The sequence below is a fragment of the Chenopodium quinoa genome, unplaced genomic scaffold (genome assembly GCF_001683475.1).
Source record: "Chenopodium quinoa cultivar QQ74 unplaced genomic scaffold, ASM168347v1, whole genome shotgun sequence".
Lineage (NCBI taxonomy): Eukaryota > Viridiplantae > Streptophyta > Magnoliopsida > Caryophyllales > Amaranthaceae > Chenopodium > Chenopodium quinoa.
The window spans coordinates 479,535-495,815 of NW_018743791.1; the positions used below are offsets into that span (position 1 = coordinate 479,535).

At 35.5% G+C, this 16,281-nt stretch overlaps 1 protein-coding gene across 1 annotated transcript; it reads right to left on the reverse strand.

The window, feature by feature from the left end:
• Window positions 1-273: 273 nt before the first annotated feature.
• Window positions 274-639, reverse strand: LOC110684952. Its single transcript, XM_021861398.1, has one exon. It carries the CDS (start codon window positions 534-536, stop codon window positions 333-335), a length of 204 nt encoding a protein of 67 aa, XP_021717090.1. The 5' UTR covers window positions 537-639; the 3' UTR covers window positions 274-332.
• Window positions 640-16,281: the final 15,642 nt, after the last annotated feature.

Consider the following 16,281-nt stretch of genomic DNA (forward strand, 5'->3'; position numbering starts at 1 on the left):
CAATTAATAATTCATTAAAAATAAAAACAGAAAAGAAAGAAATATACATATATCTGGAAACCCTGTTATTATCAAGTTATCGGAGACAGGTTGTTATTCAATTCGATCCTAGTTGAATTATTACACCAAACTATATCTATTGATGAATACATATATATATATATATATATATATATATATATATATATATACATATATATATATATATATACATATATATATATATATATATATATATATATATATATATATATATATATATATATATACGACATGATATAATTTGAATTACGATCGATAAATAACAAATTAAAGAGATCGATTAAGTCGATCTAAAGGCTTAACTTGTTGGGTTGATCAGCGGCTTTAAGCGTTTTATCAATAAGTTGACGAGCTTTTCTACTGCGAATTTCCACCTTAACACTGGCGCTTTTATCCATCTTCAAGTAAGGCTTCTTTGACTTGTTCTTCCTCTTCAATGCATAATTCACCTTCGATTTTATCGTCTCCATTAGACTTCCCAACTGGTTCGCCATTTCTTTCTTCACTTTTTCTCTCTAAAAAATGGTTAGTGATAGTGTGGATATACAACTGACTTTAGACTAGTACTAACGGAACTACATATCCTTTAATGTATCAATTTTGTATTATCATGTGTTACTTCTTATGTATTTATTTAATTATATAACTTTGACTAACTTTCAGACTTTTCTTAATTGTTTAATGGCGGTCAAAATACTCTACACGTTATAGTGTTCGTGGACTTTTGTGGGTTGGAACTAAGGACGTTGTCAACTAGGGAAGCATGGATCATCATCATACTCTCTATATATATTAAACGAGTTTTTTTTTTTTTTTTTTTTTTAACTTTAATATATTTAAAATAGTCTAATTAGATATCCAACAACAACGGGCAGATACTAAATGAGTCCACACTATGGAAATATTAATTGCATTCTTGCATATAGGGTTGTACACCGGTCCAAAACCGGACCGGGCCTGTTGGGACCGGGACCTGAATCAGGGAAATTTGAGGACCGGAGACCGGACCTGATTCAACAAGTCCGGTTCCGGGTTAGACCTGAAAAATCAGGTCCGGTCCGGGTTCGGACCTGAATAGACCTGTTTTTTTATTTATTTTTTGATTTTTTATTTAAAAAATAAAATAAATAATAACATAAAATCTGATATTATCAATCATGAATACTACATAAATTGTATAAATTGACTAAAGTCCCAATTCCCAAACACCAAAAATACTAGACAACAGTAACCACCAGATCTACCACCTTCAAAGTAAATGGTCGCAAAGGAAGGTCGGGGTAGATCGTGAAGCGAGTAAGAGGGCGATTGGTGTATGATTGGGTGGCTGCAGTCGCTGGAGTCGCGCGATCTGGTGGATGCGGTCGCCGGAGTCGCGTGTTCTGGTGGTTGCGTTTGCTGGAATCGCGCGTTCTGGTGGCTGCGTTCGCTGGAATCGCGCGATCTGGTGGTTGCGGCCTCTAGTGTCGCGCGTTCTGGTGGCTGCAGTCGCTGGAGTCGCGCGATCTGGTGGCTGCGGTCGCTAGAGTCGCGTGTTTTGGTGGCTGTGGTTGCTGGAGTCGCGCAATGTGGTGATTGCGGTTGCTAGAGTCGCACGTTCTAGTGGCTGGGGTTGCTAGAGTCGCGCGATCCAGTGGTCGCTAGAGGAGTGTGCAGCGTGAGGGAGTGGGTTTGTAAGTGTGTTGTGTGACTTGTGTTGGCTGAGTGGGTTAGGGAGTGAGTGATTAAGTTAGGGTTAGAAATGAACTGACTTCTTGTTTTGATATTTGGGAAAAAAAAAGTTTTTTTTTAAAAAAATACATTTTTACCGGGTTTCAGGTCCAGACCTGAAAACCTCGGGTTTGGACCTGATCCGGACCGGGACCGGAAACCTTGAATTTTAAGGACCGGGACCGGACCTGAATCTACAGGTCCGGGTCAGGTCCGGTCCCAACAGGTCCGGATCAGGTCGGTTTTCAGGTCCGGTCCTGTTTATGTACACCCCTACTTGCATATACTCTGTATTTCGCATGTTTTGAAAAAGTTATGACGTTGCTGTATTTTCTTTGTTTTTGAAAGATAGTTACGTTACTATTGCAACAATAATCTTTTAAAATGACATTTTAATAGCTAAAATGAGATATCTAAACAGTAAATTTTAGACTTAATTATTGTTCATCATGAACTAATCCGAGTAGGGGTGTACAAAAACTGGACCGGACCTGAACCGACCTGATCCGGACCGGACCTGATCCGGACCTGTTGATTCAGGTTCGGTCCCGGTCCTTGAAAATCAAGGTTCCCGGTTCCGGTCCGGACCCGGTCTAAAACCGGGGGTTTCAGGTCCGGACCTGAAACCCGGTTTTTTTTTTTTAAAAAAAAAAAAAAAAACAAACACAAAAACTCAAAAAATCAGAAACGCTGCTCAGTGCTCTACTTCAATTTTTATTTTATTTTCTAACCCTAACTCGTTGCTCACCCTGCTCTGCCTCTACGTTGCGCCTCCTCCCTCATTCTCACTCTCTCCTCGCCTCTGCCTCTGCACTGCGACATCTCCCTTGCTTCCTCACTCTCAGGCGACGCCCACCCAAGGCTTGCTACATCAGCCACCGCAAATCTCCGGTAATTTTTTTTGCATATTTAATTATTCTTTATTCTTTTGTTCTTGTTTGAAATTCCGAATTATGGTGTATTGGTGTTCATGTTCAGTGTTCTTGTTTAATTTATATACATAATTCGAATTTATATATGTTTAATTTTATTTATATACATAATTCGAATTTATATATGTTTAATTCGTATAAGATATACATAATTCGAATTTATATATGTTTAATTCGAATAAGATATACATAATTCGAATTTATATATGTTTAATTTTTGGAAGTATGCTTAAATTTATATATGTTTAATTTAATTTATGTGGGTCGAATTTTTGTTCATTTTGGCCGAATTTTATTTATGTTCAGAATATATATTCGAATTTATATACGTATTCGAATTTATATATGTTTAATTTTATTTATGTGGGTAAGCTCTTATGTTTAATTTTATTTATATATGTTTAATTTTGGCTGTTAAGCAGGTTTGATGATTAGGGTTTATTGTTTTTGAATTTATGAACTTGAATTTGTGTTGGGGGTAATTGTGGAAGTTTGATTTTGTGAATTGGGTTTTAATTTGCAGGTTTCGATTGCTTCTGGTGGTGCTTCTAGAGAGAAAACTCAGGTTAGGGAATCAATTCAGGGTTTTGTGATGAATTTGAAATTAGGGATTGGTTTGTCTTGATCTATTAATTTTAGTTGAATTTGAAATGGAATTATTCAATTGAGACTTGTTTGAGCATGCAATTCACAATTTTTCCTGTCTTGGATGGTTAATTGTGTGAATTTGCCGTGTTTTTGGATCATTAATTTTGATTTATTAGTTTGATTCTTATTGTTACCTGCTTTAAAGATACAAGATTATCTACATTCTGCTCCTATAAGTTGATTGTTTGATTTATTTTTGTTTCGAAATGAGAGTAGGCTCACATAAGGGAGCTGGAAGAGGAAGTGAAGCTGCTTAGGAATCTATCACACACAAATATAGTTGCAAGTATTTTATCTTTTCATGTACCAAAATACGATCCGATATTGCTGGATTCTGAGCTTAATTTCCATGCTAGAGATATTTGGGGACTGCAAGAGAGGAGGAGGCTTTAAATATCTTATTGGAATTGGTTCCGGGTGGATCCATTTCCTCACTTCTTGGCAAGTTTGGATCATTTCCGGGTGAATCTTAAGAGACTTTATGTAATGTTATGAGTTTTCGTGGACTCATTTGTATTTTCGGTGGACTCATTTGTATTTTTGGTGTTTGGAAATTGGAACTTTAGAGACGTTATGTAGTTTTGTGATTGATAATTTTGGTTTGTATGTAATTATTAAATTATGCAACAGGTCTAAAAATCACAAAACAAGTCCATATGCAGGTCCAACAGGTTATTTATAAAAAAAAACGAAAAAACCACAAAACAGGTCCATTCAGGTCCAAACCCGGACCGGACCTGATGTTTCAGGTCTGACCCGGAACCGGACCTGTTAAATCAGGTCCGGTCCCCGGTCCTCAAATTCCCAATTCAGGTCCCCGGTCCAAACAGGTCCGGTCCAGGTCCGGTCCGGTTTTGGACCGGTGTACACCCCTAAATCCGAGGCATCTAGATCTAACTATTCTAACCCAAAAACAAGCTTTTAAATTACAACTTTATATGTACAGTTAATCTTGACTTTAAACCTGTGTTTTTTCAAGCATATGATTAAAAAATCAATGCTATTGTCCAATCCATAGGTTCAAGTCATTTGACTTGTACAAACCTTTTATTTTTCAACGAATCGTTTATAAGAATAGATTGCAGAACTAAGTATTACATAGAAATATTGACAAAATAGATATTAATTTCAAAGGTTTAACATACATAGTGGACAACCTGAGTGTACAGGTCGAACAACAAGCCTTCCATTCTCTTCATTTTTTTCAAGCTATATATACTTGTACATTGGATGCCTGGATCAGAAACGCCATTTGAGTCACTTGGATATATATTTCCAGGTCCATGAAATAATTTACGACTTAAGGAAATACTATCATGATACGGTGCCTTCGCCGGGGGTGTTATTGGCCTCTTCTAGTGTCTTATCAAAGTGTTTTGGAGCTTTCTTAGTCCGAAATGCCACCTTAACACTAGCACTCTTTTCCATCTTCATGTAATTCCTCTTATTCTTCAATGACAAAGGTGACTTCATCTTCTTCAGGGCTTTTACCTTAGACTTTATTACTCCCACAAAGCTGTCCAATTGATTTCCCATAATATATATACCTCTTTTTTTGGGCAGTATCTTAATATAGTTGAAAGGATATTGTAAGAAATTGAAGAGGGATGAACTATTTTAGAGAAACTTCATGTAATTGCAATTAGCTTAAATTTTAAGGACTTATTAACAGTTTAACACGTAATTTTGAAAGGGGTTATGGTGTGAAGTGTAAACCAATTGTTCTCGTTACTTCTACTCCACTATTTCAAGAATTTTTTTTATTATAACTTGTTGGTGATTTACTTTGCTTAGCTTCTAATTAAGATTATGAGATATTTATTCTTGTTAGATACTAATCAGATAAGAAACCGCGGATGCATGCAAGTACTAACAGTTGTGGACATGCATGACTTGTAAGAAGACTTTCCTAATTAATCATTGTTAATTTGTTATATATCCTATGTAGAGCTGTCAAAAGTTGACCTGATCCGAAATATCGACTCAAATCCGATTATTAACCGACCCATTTGAATCCGAAAAAATGGTGGCCTAAACCCGACCTGAAACCAACCCTAGACCCGAGTTGACCTGAGTATGTGAGACCCGAACCCGAACATGAACTAACCTGGAGATGACCCGACCCGAATGTATAGTAACCCGTAAATTATTGACTTGAACCGAACCCGACTTGAACCGTAATTTGACCCAAACCCGTTTTAGCTCGTCAAAACCCGAATTTAACCCGACTTGTTACTAACCTGACCTGAATTCAACCCGACCCTGTTCCTAACCCGACCCGAATTTAACCCAACCTGTTACAAACCCGACTCGAAATCAACACGACTTGTTATTGACCCGACCTAAATTCAACCCAAATTTTTCCTGGCCCGATTTCAAATCACCTTAAATGCAATTTAGAACACCTTATTATTGTTGATCAAAGCATTTTGTCTAGGGAGACCAAGTCGGTCCAGGCCAGCAAAAGAAAGGAGCATCATCCTCAAATTAAAGAGTTAAATATAGTATATATTTGTTGTACGGTCAAAGGAGATAATTATCTTCCTAAATTATAAACTATAGTTCCCTAGTATATTGCCATATATATTATAGTCAAAGGAAATAATTAGCTTGATAAAAATGATAATTATCTATTTATAGTTAGTTGAACCCGAATATGACCTGACTTGGAAATGACCCGACCTGATTGTAACCAACAAATTATTGACTTGAACATAACCCGACTTGACTCCGAGAATGACTTGACTTGGAAATGACCCAACCTGATTATAACCCGCAAACTATTGACTTAAACCGAACCTGAATTGAACCCGAGAATGACCCGACTTGAAAATGACCCGACTGTAGGAGTTTATAGGTACTATTAAGCGGAAAATCATGAATCATATTCAATCAAGCACCTAATCCCAATATCTCATGCATAACACACAAGACGCATAATCATACCTTTGAAGCGTGAATTCCACGTAGCAATTTGATAGGCAAATCAAGGAGAGAATAGATCCCCAAGCATTGCTCCTCTACTTAGTCCACGAGCTTCAAACGAGCCGTCCACCAATACTAGATTGGTTGGGTGAAAGAGGAAAACCACGATCACCACCTTTAATGGATTAACCGACCACCACGAACCACCACACTGGCGCCGAGGGAGGAGAGAGTGACGTGAGATAGAGGTAAGTTTGAGAGGGATTGGTCTCGTGTTTGCTAACTCAGGTTTTGATCTCACTGATCAATTGAATTCTTCTCTCATGCAAACCATATGCACCTACTCTATTTATAATCATATTATAATTAGACTGGGTTAGGAAGCCCAAAACCCTTCAACCTTACTACATTTGGCTGGCCATACTAGGGGATAAGGCCCATCATGGGCCTCGTCCTCACATGCCCGATCTAGACCCTTTGTGTACCGTTATAGGATATGTCCAATTGGGTTTTGAGCTATTTTAATATCCCAAAGATCATTAGTACCTCTAGCTATGACAAAACGACGACCCAAATGTCCGAACTTAATTATCTCTATAATTTGATCCATATATATATCTAGTAATTGCATACGATGAAGACATAAATCCTTCACCGACCTTATTATAACCCGCAAATTATTGACTTGAACCAAACCCAACTCAAACCCGAGAATGACCCGACCTGATTCTAACCCGAAAATTATTAACTTGAATCGAGCCCGACTCGAACTCGAGAATTACCCTAACTCGTGAAACCCGAATTAATCCCAACCTATTGTTCCACCAACCTGAACGTAACCCGACCTGTTATTAACTCAACCTAAACCCGACCCAAACCCGATAAAAAATATGACCCGACGTGACCCAACTCAAGCATGACCCAACCCAAACCCGACCCGCATATGTTATGGAATTAACCCGAATTGACCTAACCCGAGTTGATCCGACCCACTCTTACCGACCCAAACCCGACCCGTTTACCCGAATTGACATCTCTACCAGAAACCTCCAAAATTTCTCAAAAAGCGTGGATATTAGCCTTAAATTTTAGAATTTTTTTTTTTTACTTTTTTTCATTCGGAAATAAAATTTGGCGAAATATTTACCATGGTCCCTAGTATCCTCCGTGAGTCAATTTGGCTGGGTGGAACCATCCAATTTGTCTTTAAACAACCAATTTACCGATTTACAATTTGCACCGATTTCTTTAACTCCATCTTACGACTAACATTTATGACAACATATAATGATCATATATGGATCCAGACGGCATTATATGACCCCGAGATGTATCCCCTAATATCTCAATGCTCTTTGACACCGAGCCCCGAAAAATTCGAAACTTCTCAAAAAGCATGGATATTAGCCTTCAATTTTGGAAATTTTTGACATTTTTTCGCCCGGATATAAAAATTTCCGAAATATTTACCATAGTCCCAAATACCCTCTGGAAGTCTAATTGGGTGGGTGGAACCAACCAATTTGCCATTAAACGAACAGTTTATCGGTTTACAACTTACACCGATTTCATTAATTCAAGCCTACCACGAAAATTTATAACAACAAATAATGATCATGTATGGTTCCAAATGACATTATATAACCCCGAGATGTATTCCATAAATTTCAAGACTTTTCGACACCAGGCCCTGAAGACTCCAAAAATTCTCAAAAATCGTGGATATAGCCTTCAATTTTTGAATTTTTTGACTTTTTTCGCCCAAAAAAAAATTGTCAAAATGTTTACCATGGTCTCTAATACTCTCCAGGAGTCCAATTGGGTGGATCGAACCATCCAATTTGCCTTTAATAAACGGCCCATTTACTGGTTTACAACTTGCGCCGAGTTCATTAAATCAAGTCTGCCACAAACATTTATGACAACATATAATGATCATTTATATGGTTCCAAACTGCATTATATGACCCCGATATGTATCCCCTAAAATCTAAAATCTTTTTGACACCGGGCATCGAAACCTCCAAAATTTCTCAAAAAGCGTGGATATTAGCCTTCAATTTTGGAATTTTTTTACTTTTCTTTGCCCGGAAATAAAAATTGCCGAAATGTTTACCATGGTCCCTAATATCCTCCGGGAGTCCAATTGGGTGGGTGAAACCATCCTATTTGCCATTAAAAACCCAATTTACCGGTTTACAACTCGCACCGATTAAATTAACTCAAGCCTACTACGAACATTTATGACAACATATAATGATCATATATGGTTCCAAATAACATTATATGACTCCGAGATGTATCCCCTTAAATCTCAAAACTTTTCGACACCATGCCTCGAAACATAAAAAATTTCTCAAAAAGCGTGGATTTTAATTTTGAAATTTTTTGACTTTTTTGGCCTAGAAATAAAAATTGCTGAAATGTTTTCCGTGGTCCCTAATACCATCCGGGAGATCAATTGGGTGGGTGGAACCATCCAATTTACCTTTAAACGACCAATTTACCGATTTACAACTTGCACCGATGTCATTAATACAAGCCTACCACGAACATTTATGACAACATATAATGATGATATATGGTTCAGAACGGCATTATATGACCCCGAGATGTATCCCTTAAAATATTAAGGCTTTTCGACAACAGGCCCCGAAACCTCCAAAAATTTTCAAAAAGCGTGGATATTTTATTTCAATTTTGGAAACTTTTTACTTTTTTTCGTCCACAAATAAAAATTGATGAAATATTTACATTTTATGACACCAATATGTATTCCCTGGAATTTCAAGAATTTTGGACACCAAGTCCCAAAACCTTCAAAATTTCGCAAAATATTAGTCCTTAATTTTGGAATTTTTTGACTTTTTTCGCTCGAAAATAAAAATTGCCAAAATGTTTACCCTGGTCCCTAATACCCTCAGGGAGTCCAATTGGATGGGTGGAACCATCCAATTTGTCTTTAAACGGCAAATTTACTGGTTTATAATTTACACCGATTTCATTAACTCAAGCCTACCACGAACATTTATGACATTATATAATGATCATATATGGTTCCAAATGGAATTTTATGACCCCGAGATATATCCCCTAAAATCTCAAGGATTTTCGATACCGAGGCACGAAACCTCAAAAATTTCTCAAAAAGTATGGATATTAGCCTTAAATTTTGGAATTTTTTTACTTTTTTTCGCCCATAAATAAAAATTGCCGAAATATTTGCCATGGTGCCTACTACAATCCGGGAGTCCAAGTAGGTGGCCTGGGTGGAACCATCCAATTTTCCTTTAAATGGCGAATTTACCAGTTTACAACTTGCACCGATTTTATTAACTCAAGCCTACCACGAAAATTTATGACAAGATATAATGATCATTTATGGTTTAAAACAGTACTACATGACCCAGAGATGTATCCCCTAAAATCTCAATGTTTTTCGACATCGGGACCCGAAACCTAAAAAAATTCTCAAAACGTGTGGATATTAGCCTTCAATTTTGGAATTTTTTAACTTTTTTCCGCTCGGATATAAAAATTGTCGAAATTTTTACCGTGGTCCCTAACACCCACCGGTATTCCAATTGGGTGGGAGGAACCACCCATTTGCCTCTAAATTAAACGACCAATTTACCGGTTTACAACTTGCACCGATTTCATTAATTCAAGCCTACCACGAACATTAATGAAAATAAATAATGATCATAAATGGTTCCAAACGGAATTATAAGACCCCGAGATATATTCCCTAAAATATCAAGTGTTTTCGAATGCGATTCCCGAAACCTCCAAAATTTCTCAAAAAACGTGGATATTAGCCTTCAATTTTTGATTTTTTTGACTTTTTTTCGCCCGTAAATAAAAATTGTCAAAATGTTTACCATGATCCCTAATATCTCCCGGGAGTCCAATTGGATGGGTGGAACCATCCAATTTGCCTTTGAGCGACCAATTTACCGGTTTACAAATTGCACCGATTTCATTAAATCATGCCTACCACGAACATTTATGACAACATATAAGTATCATATATGGCTCCAAAGAGCATTATATGACCCTAAGATGTATCCCCTAAAATCTCAAGTGTTTTCGAATACGGGTCCCGAAACCTCCAAAATTTCTTAAAAAATGTGGATACTAGCCTTCAATTTTGGAATTTTTTGACCTTTTTTTCGCCTGTAAATAAAAATTGTCGAAATGTTTACCATGGTCTCTAATACCCTCCGGGAGTCCAATTAGGTGGGTGGAACCATCCAATTTGCCTTTAATGGTGAATTTACCGGTTTACAACTTGCACGGATTTCATTAACCCAATCCTAACACAAACATTTATGACAACATATAATGATCAATTATGGATTAAAAAAGTATTATATGACCCCGAGGTGTATCTCATATAATCTCAAATCTTTTCGACACCTGGCCCTGAAACCTCAAAAATTTATCAAAAAGCATGGATAACTTCAATTTTGGAATTTTTTGACTTTTTTTCGCCCGAAAATAAAAATTTCCGAAATGTTTACCATGGTTCCTAATACCCTCCAGTAGTCCAATTAAGTGGGTGGAACCATCCAATTTGTCTTTAAACGACTAATTTACCGGTTTAGAACTTGCACTTATTTCATTAACTCAAGACTACCACGAACATTTATGACAATATATAATGGTCATTTATGGTTTCAAACATCATTATATGACCCCGAGATGTATCCCCTAAAATTTCAAGACTTATCGACACCGGGCCCTGAAACCTCCAAAATTTCTCAAAAAGCATGGATATTAGTCTTCAGTTTTGGAATTTTTTGGCTTTTATCGATCTGAAATAAAAATTGTCGAAATGTTTACCATAGTCCTTAGTATCCTTCGGGAGTCCAATTGGGTTGGTGGAACCATCCAATTTGCCTTTAAACGACCAATTTAATTACCGGTTTACAACTTACACGGATTTCATTAACTCAAGCCTACTAAGAACATTTATGACAACATATAATGATCATATATGGTTCCAAAACTGCATTATATGACCCCGAGATGTATCCCCTAAAATATTAATGTTTTTCTTCACCGGGCCCCGAAACTTACAAAATTTCTCAAAAAGCGTGGATAATAGCCTTCAGTTTTGAAATTTTTTGATTTTTTTTCGCCCGGAAATTAAAATTGCCGAAATGGTTACCATGTTCCCTAATACCCTCTGGGAGTCCAATTGGGTGGGTGGAACCATCCAATTTCCCTTTAAACGACTAATTTACTGTTTTACATCTTGCACCGATTTCATAAATTCAAGCCTACCACGAACATTTATGACAACAAATAATGATTATATATGGTTCTAAATGACATTATATGACCCCGAGATGTATCCCATAGAATTTCAAAACTTTTCGACACCGGGCCTCGAAACCTCCAAAATTTCTCAAAAAGCGTGGATATTAGCCTTTAATTTTGGAAATTTTTTGGCTTTTTTTCAACCGAAAATAAAAATTGCCGAAATGTTTACCATGGTCTGTAATACCCTCCAGGAGTTCAATTGGGTGTGTGGAACCATTCAATTTGCTTTTTAGCGGCTAATTTACCGGTTTACAACTTGCACGATTTTCCGGTTTACAGCGGCTAATTAAATTAGGAAAACTTTTGTATACACCCAGTTTTTAGTAATTTATTGTACATCGAGTACACATTTGTCAGATTTAGTGTCACTTTTGTGCGTTTCAGTATAACTTTTGCACATTTTATTGTCACTTTATAACGGATGTTCAGTAATTTACTGAACATCCGTTTTATTTAAAAGTTTGTGATTAAATTAATTGCACCGAACCCGACTTGAACCGAAATTGACCCAAACCCGTTTTAACCCGTCAAAACCCGAATTTAACCCTACTTGTTACTAACTTGGCTTGAATTCAACCCAACCCGTTCTAACCCGACCCGTATTTAACCTAACCTGTTACAAACCCGACCTGAAATCAACCCGACTTGTTATTGACCTGACCCGAATTCAACCCGACTTGTTATTGACCTGACCCGAATTCAACCCGACTTGTTATTGACCCAACCCAAATTTTACCATACATATTACTTACCCAAAAATTCAACCCGATCTGTTACTAACCCGACTCGAAATCAACACGACTTCCCGACCTAAATTCAACCCAAATTATTCCTGACTCGATTTCTAATCACCTTAAATGCAATTTATACCACCTTATTATTGTTGATCAAAGAATTTTGTCTTGGGAGACCAAGTCGGTCCAGGCCAGCAAAAGAAAGGAGCATCATCCTCAAATTTAAGAGTTAAATATGGTATATATTTGTTGTATGGTCAAAGAAGATAATTATCTTCCTAAATTATAGACTATAGTTCCCTAGTATATTATCATATATATTTTAGTCAAAGGAAATAATTATCTTGATAAAAATGATATTTATCTATTTATGGTTAGTTAAACCCGAATATGACCTGACTTAGAAATGACCCGACCCGACTTGATTGTAACCTGCAAATTATTAACTTGAGCATAACCCGACTTGACTCCGAGAATGACCTGACTTGGAAATGACCCAACTTGATTATAACCCGCAAATTATTAACTTGAACCGAACCCGACTTGAACCCGAGAATGACCCGACTTGAAAATGACCAGACCTGATTATTAACCGCAAATTATTGACTTGATCTGTACCCGACTCAAACCCGAGAATGACCTGACCTGATTCTAACCTGCAAATTATTGACTTGAACCGAACCCGACTCGAACCCGAAAATTACCCTAACCCGTTTTAACCCGTGAAAACCCGAATTAAACCCGACCTATCGTTCACTCGGCCCGAATGTAACATGACCGTAACCCAACCCAAACATGATAAGAAGTATGACCCTACGTGACCCGACTCAAGCATGCACGACTCAACCCAAACCCGACCCGCATAGGTTATGGAATTAATCCGAATTGACCCGACCCGAGTTGACCCAACCCACTCTTACCCGACCCAAACCCGACTCGTTTACCCGAAATGATAGCTCTAATCCTATGCTAAGTGAGCATTGTATTAGAAATAGAACTACACAAAGTTGTGTGAAATTAATAAAATTAAAAAAAAAAAAAAAAAATCAATATAATTGTAATGTTTTGTTGAATCTTCTAATTTGTGTAGTATTTAGCCATTTAGGAGAGGAGGAAGCTGTACATTTCAATGTAACTGATACTGTATAAAGGCGAACACTTAAATGAATATACAATACTTTAACGCAAGAGAATAACCTATAAAATCTTCATGGTTTTAGCTTTTGAGTGTAGATATAGTCTGTGTGAGCTAGCAAAGATCTTCTAATTAAGCATTCTTCTTCTGATAATCCTTCACACTTCTCATTATCTTCTTTTGGCTCCCCTCCTTTATCCTTCTAAACCCGAACCAAGTTAGTTCATAAACATTTATATATAACTAAACATTTATATATAAAAGGGAGAGAACGAATCGACGTAACAAAAGCCTCAAATTAAATACAACGAACCATAGTTAACCTGAAATGGCGCTTGTGAATAATGCAGCTTGTTGCTTAAGAACCGAGGTGTTGATCGCCATGCATGCGTGAATGCTAGGAACACCAGGAGAAGCGCCATAAGAAGGGCAGCATTTTTAGCCTTAGGAATCATATGGTTAGTCCACTTTTATATGAAAATATAGTACACAACTTAAATTAGGAGAACACGCCACGTTCTATACATATATATATATACATATATATATACATATATATATATATACATATATATATATATATATATATATACACGCATGGTAAGAAAAACACATGAAATTTTGGAGGAAAATATGGATTAATAAAACGCATGGTTAGGTTTATGTTACGAATTGAAGAAAGCAAGAAACATAAAAAGAGATTCTGACTTTGTCTAATGTGTATGTATCTAGAAGCAAAAAAATGATCTCTACAAGTAAAGACAATTACAACAAAATAAACATAACTTTTGTAATTTTCTAGATGATTAGACCTACACGACACACTAATTACTTACTATGTTTGTATGTGAATTGAATATATGGAGCTGATTAGAGGTACATCATTATGTTCGGTATAAATAATTACTTTAGACTGTGTAATATCTATGAAGTGACAAATTAGGATGTGATGGATGATTTATATTGTTTTTTTTTTTTAAACCTTTTTATTGGTAATGGTTTTATAAATAGATTTTCAATTTCCGAGTTAAAATGTTTTTCCGTCAAAAAAAAAATGTTTTCACTTTTCAATATCAAACAATTCACCATTACTTCTTAAAAAAAAAATCTGTAATCCATATATATAGTAAAAGGGAGACTTTAAAATGTAAATATAGGTTACAATTTTGGTTTAAAGAAATTACTTGTCAAATATACTTCTCCAGTAAAAATAAATAAATAAATAACCTACTAAGGAATGACGCTAAGAGTGATAATTAATAAGCCGTATCATTGTAGTAATGTAGTCCACGATTAATATTTGTAAACACTATGAGGCTATCTAAAGGGATTTATATAAAAGTTCAAATTCAATTTACAAAGTTAGAATATGAAATTAAATAAACTTAAACAAATATAAGGCCAATATTTGACAAAATTATTGATATGTATTTTTTTTTTTTTTTTGGTGCACAAAATTATTTTGTTTGTAAGATGATAATCATGATTTAGTTAGTGTAAGCGAAAGACTAATAGAGTAGCATTGGTCAAACTCTTGGCATAGTTTTCTAAATTTGACAAGTAACGTGCATTTGTCAACCTAATTTACACACTTTTAACACCTTTATTATCTCCCGTGTACTTTGTACTAAATTGTTAGTCCACTTTAATTTCTAGAATTAGCTAAGCCAAGTTTGATAATCCAAAGAATTGGTAGGTTTGTAAATTTGGTAAACCTTACTTTCAACATTTTTCTCACCAGTTGCAAACTCTTATACCTATTCCATTAAACACAATTTATTGTATTATAAAGTATAAATATATTGTACTCCGTACTAAATAATACATAATTTCAAAATATTACTTCATATACTTTTTTATTAATAAATATACACTAAGAAATATTAATGATTAAAGTTAAGCAGGGACAATTAAGAAAATCAAACTATAGCATGCATCTAGAAACAACAGAAGTATGTGAGAAAAAGTTCAAATATATCAAGTGACACCTATACAAAATAATTACAAAACATAAAATAAAATTGACATAGGGAGATAATTGAAGGATCTAAACAATTTTCTCTTCATTCTAAATCGCGACCCTAGACTCGTGATCTTAGACCATAAGCCCTTGAACAATTTTCTTTAAGTTCAAACATATATTAACAACTCAAATCTCTAACACACAAGCACAACATCGGGTGTAAAAACACTTAAAATAAAATTGATACACGGACATCTATATTGAGATCCACAAATGTCAATGTTCTTTATAGAATTATTTTTCCCTACAACATTGGTCAAAAACTCATAATAAACGGACAATTCTCAAACCGAACTACTAGTATGTATTAAGCTATATTTAGTCCTAGTCAATCAAGAAAGTATTCCACAATATAAGCTAAAATTACTACATTTATCTTATACAAAGTATATAGTTTAATCTTCTAAATACTTAATGTACTATAGTTCTTACTCTGATAATATGGAATACAATTGAATACTTATCAAATGAACTAGTCATATATACAGCCTATCATTTTAAAACAATGAACTAGTCATATATACAGCCTATCATTTTAAAACAATGAGAACACCATTTTAAGGGTAGTAAGTAGTAACACAGCGAGAAACCTTGCTATTGCTATTAAAGTAGAATAATCTCGCCCCTTTTTTTTTTCCGAGTATAATCTCTAATTTCAGGAAGACAAGCATAAGAATGATTAACAACATACATAGTACTCTGTATTTTCTAACAATCGCAGCACAACCAAACAACTTGTAATTGAAATGAAATAAGCAATACATAATTCAGAAAAGAACACACCCTGAAAGTTAACGCTAAATG

Coding starts and splice junctions, on each gene's coding strand:
- LOC110684952 (XM_021861398.1), bottom strand. CDS start 536: ATGGCGAACCAGTTGGGAAGTCTAATGGAGACGATAAAATCGAAGGTG.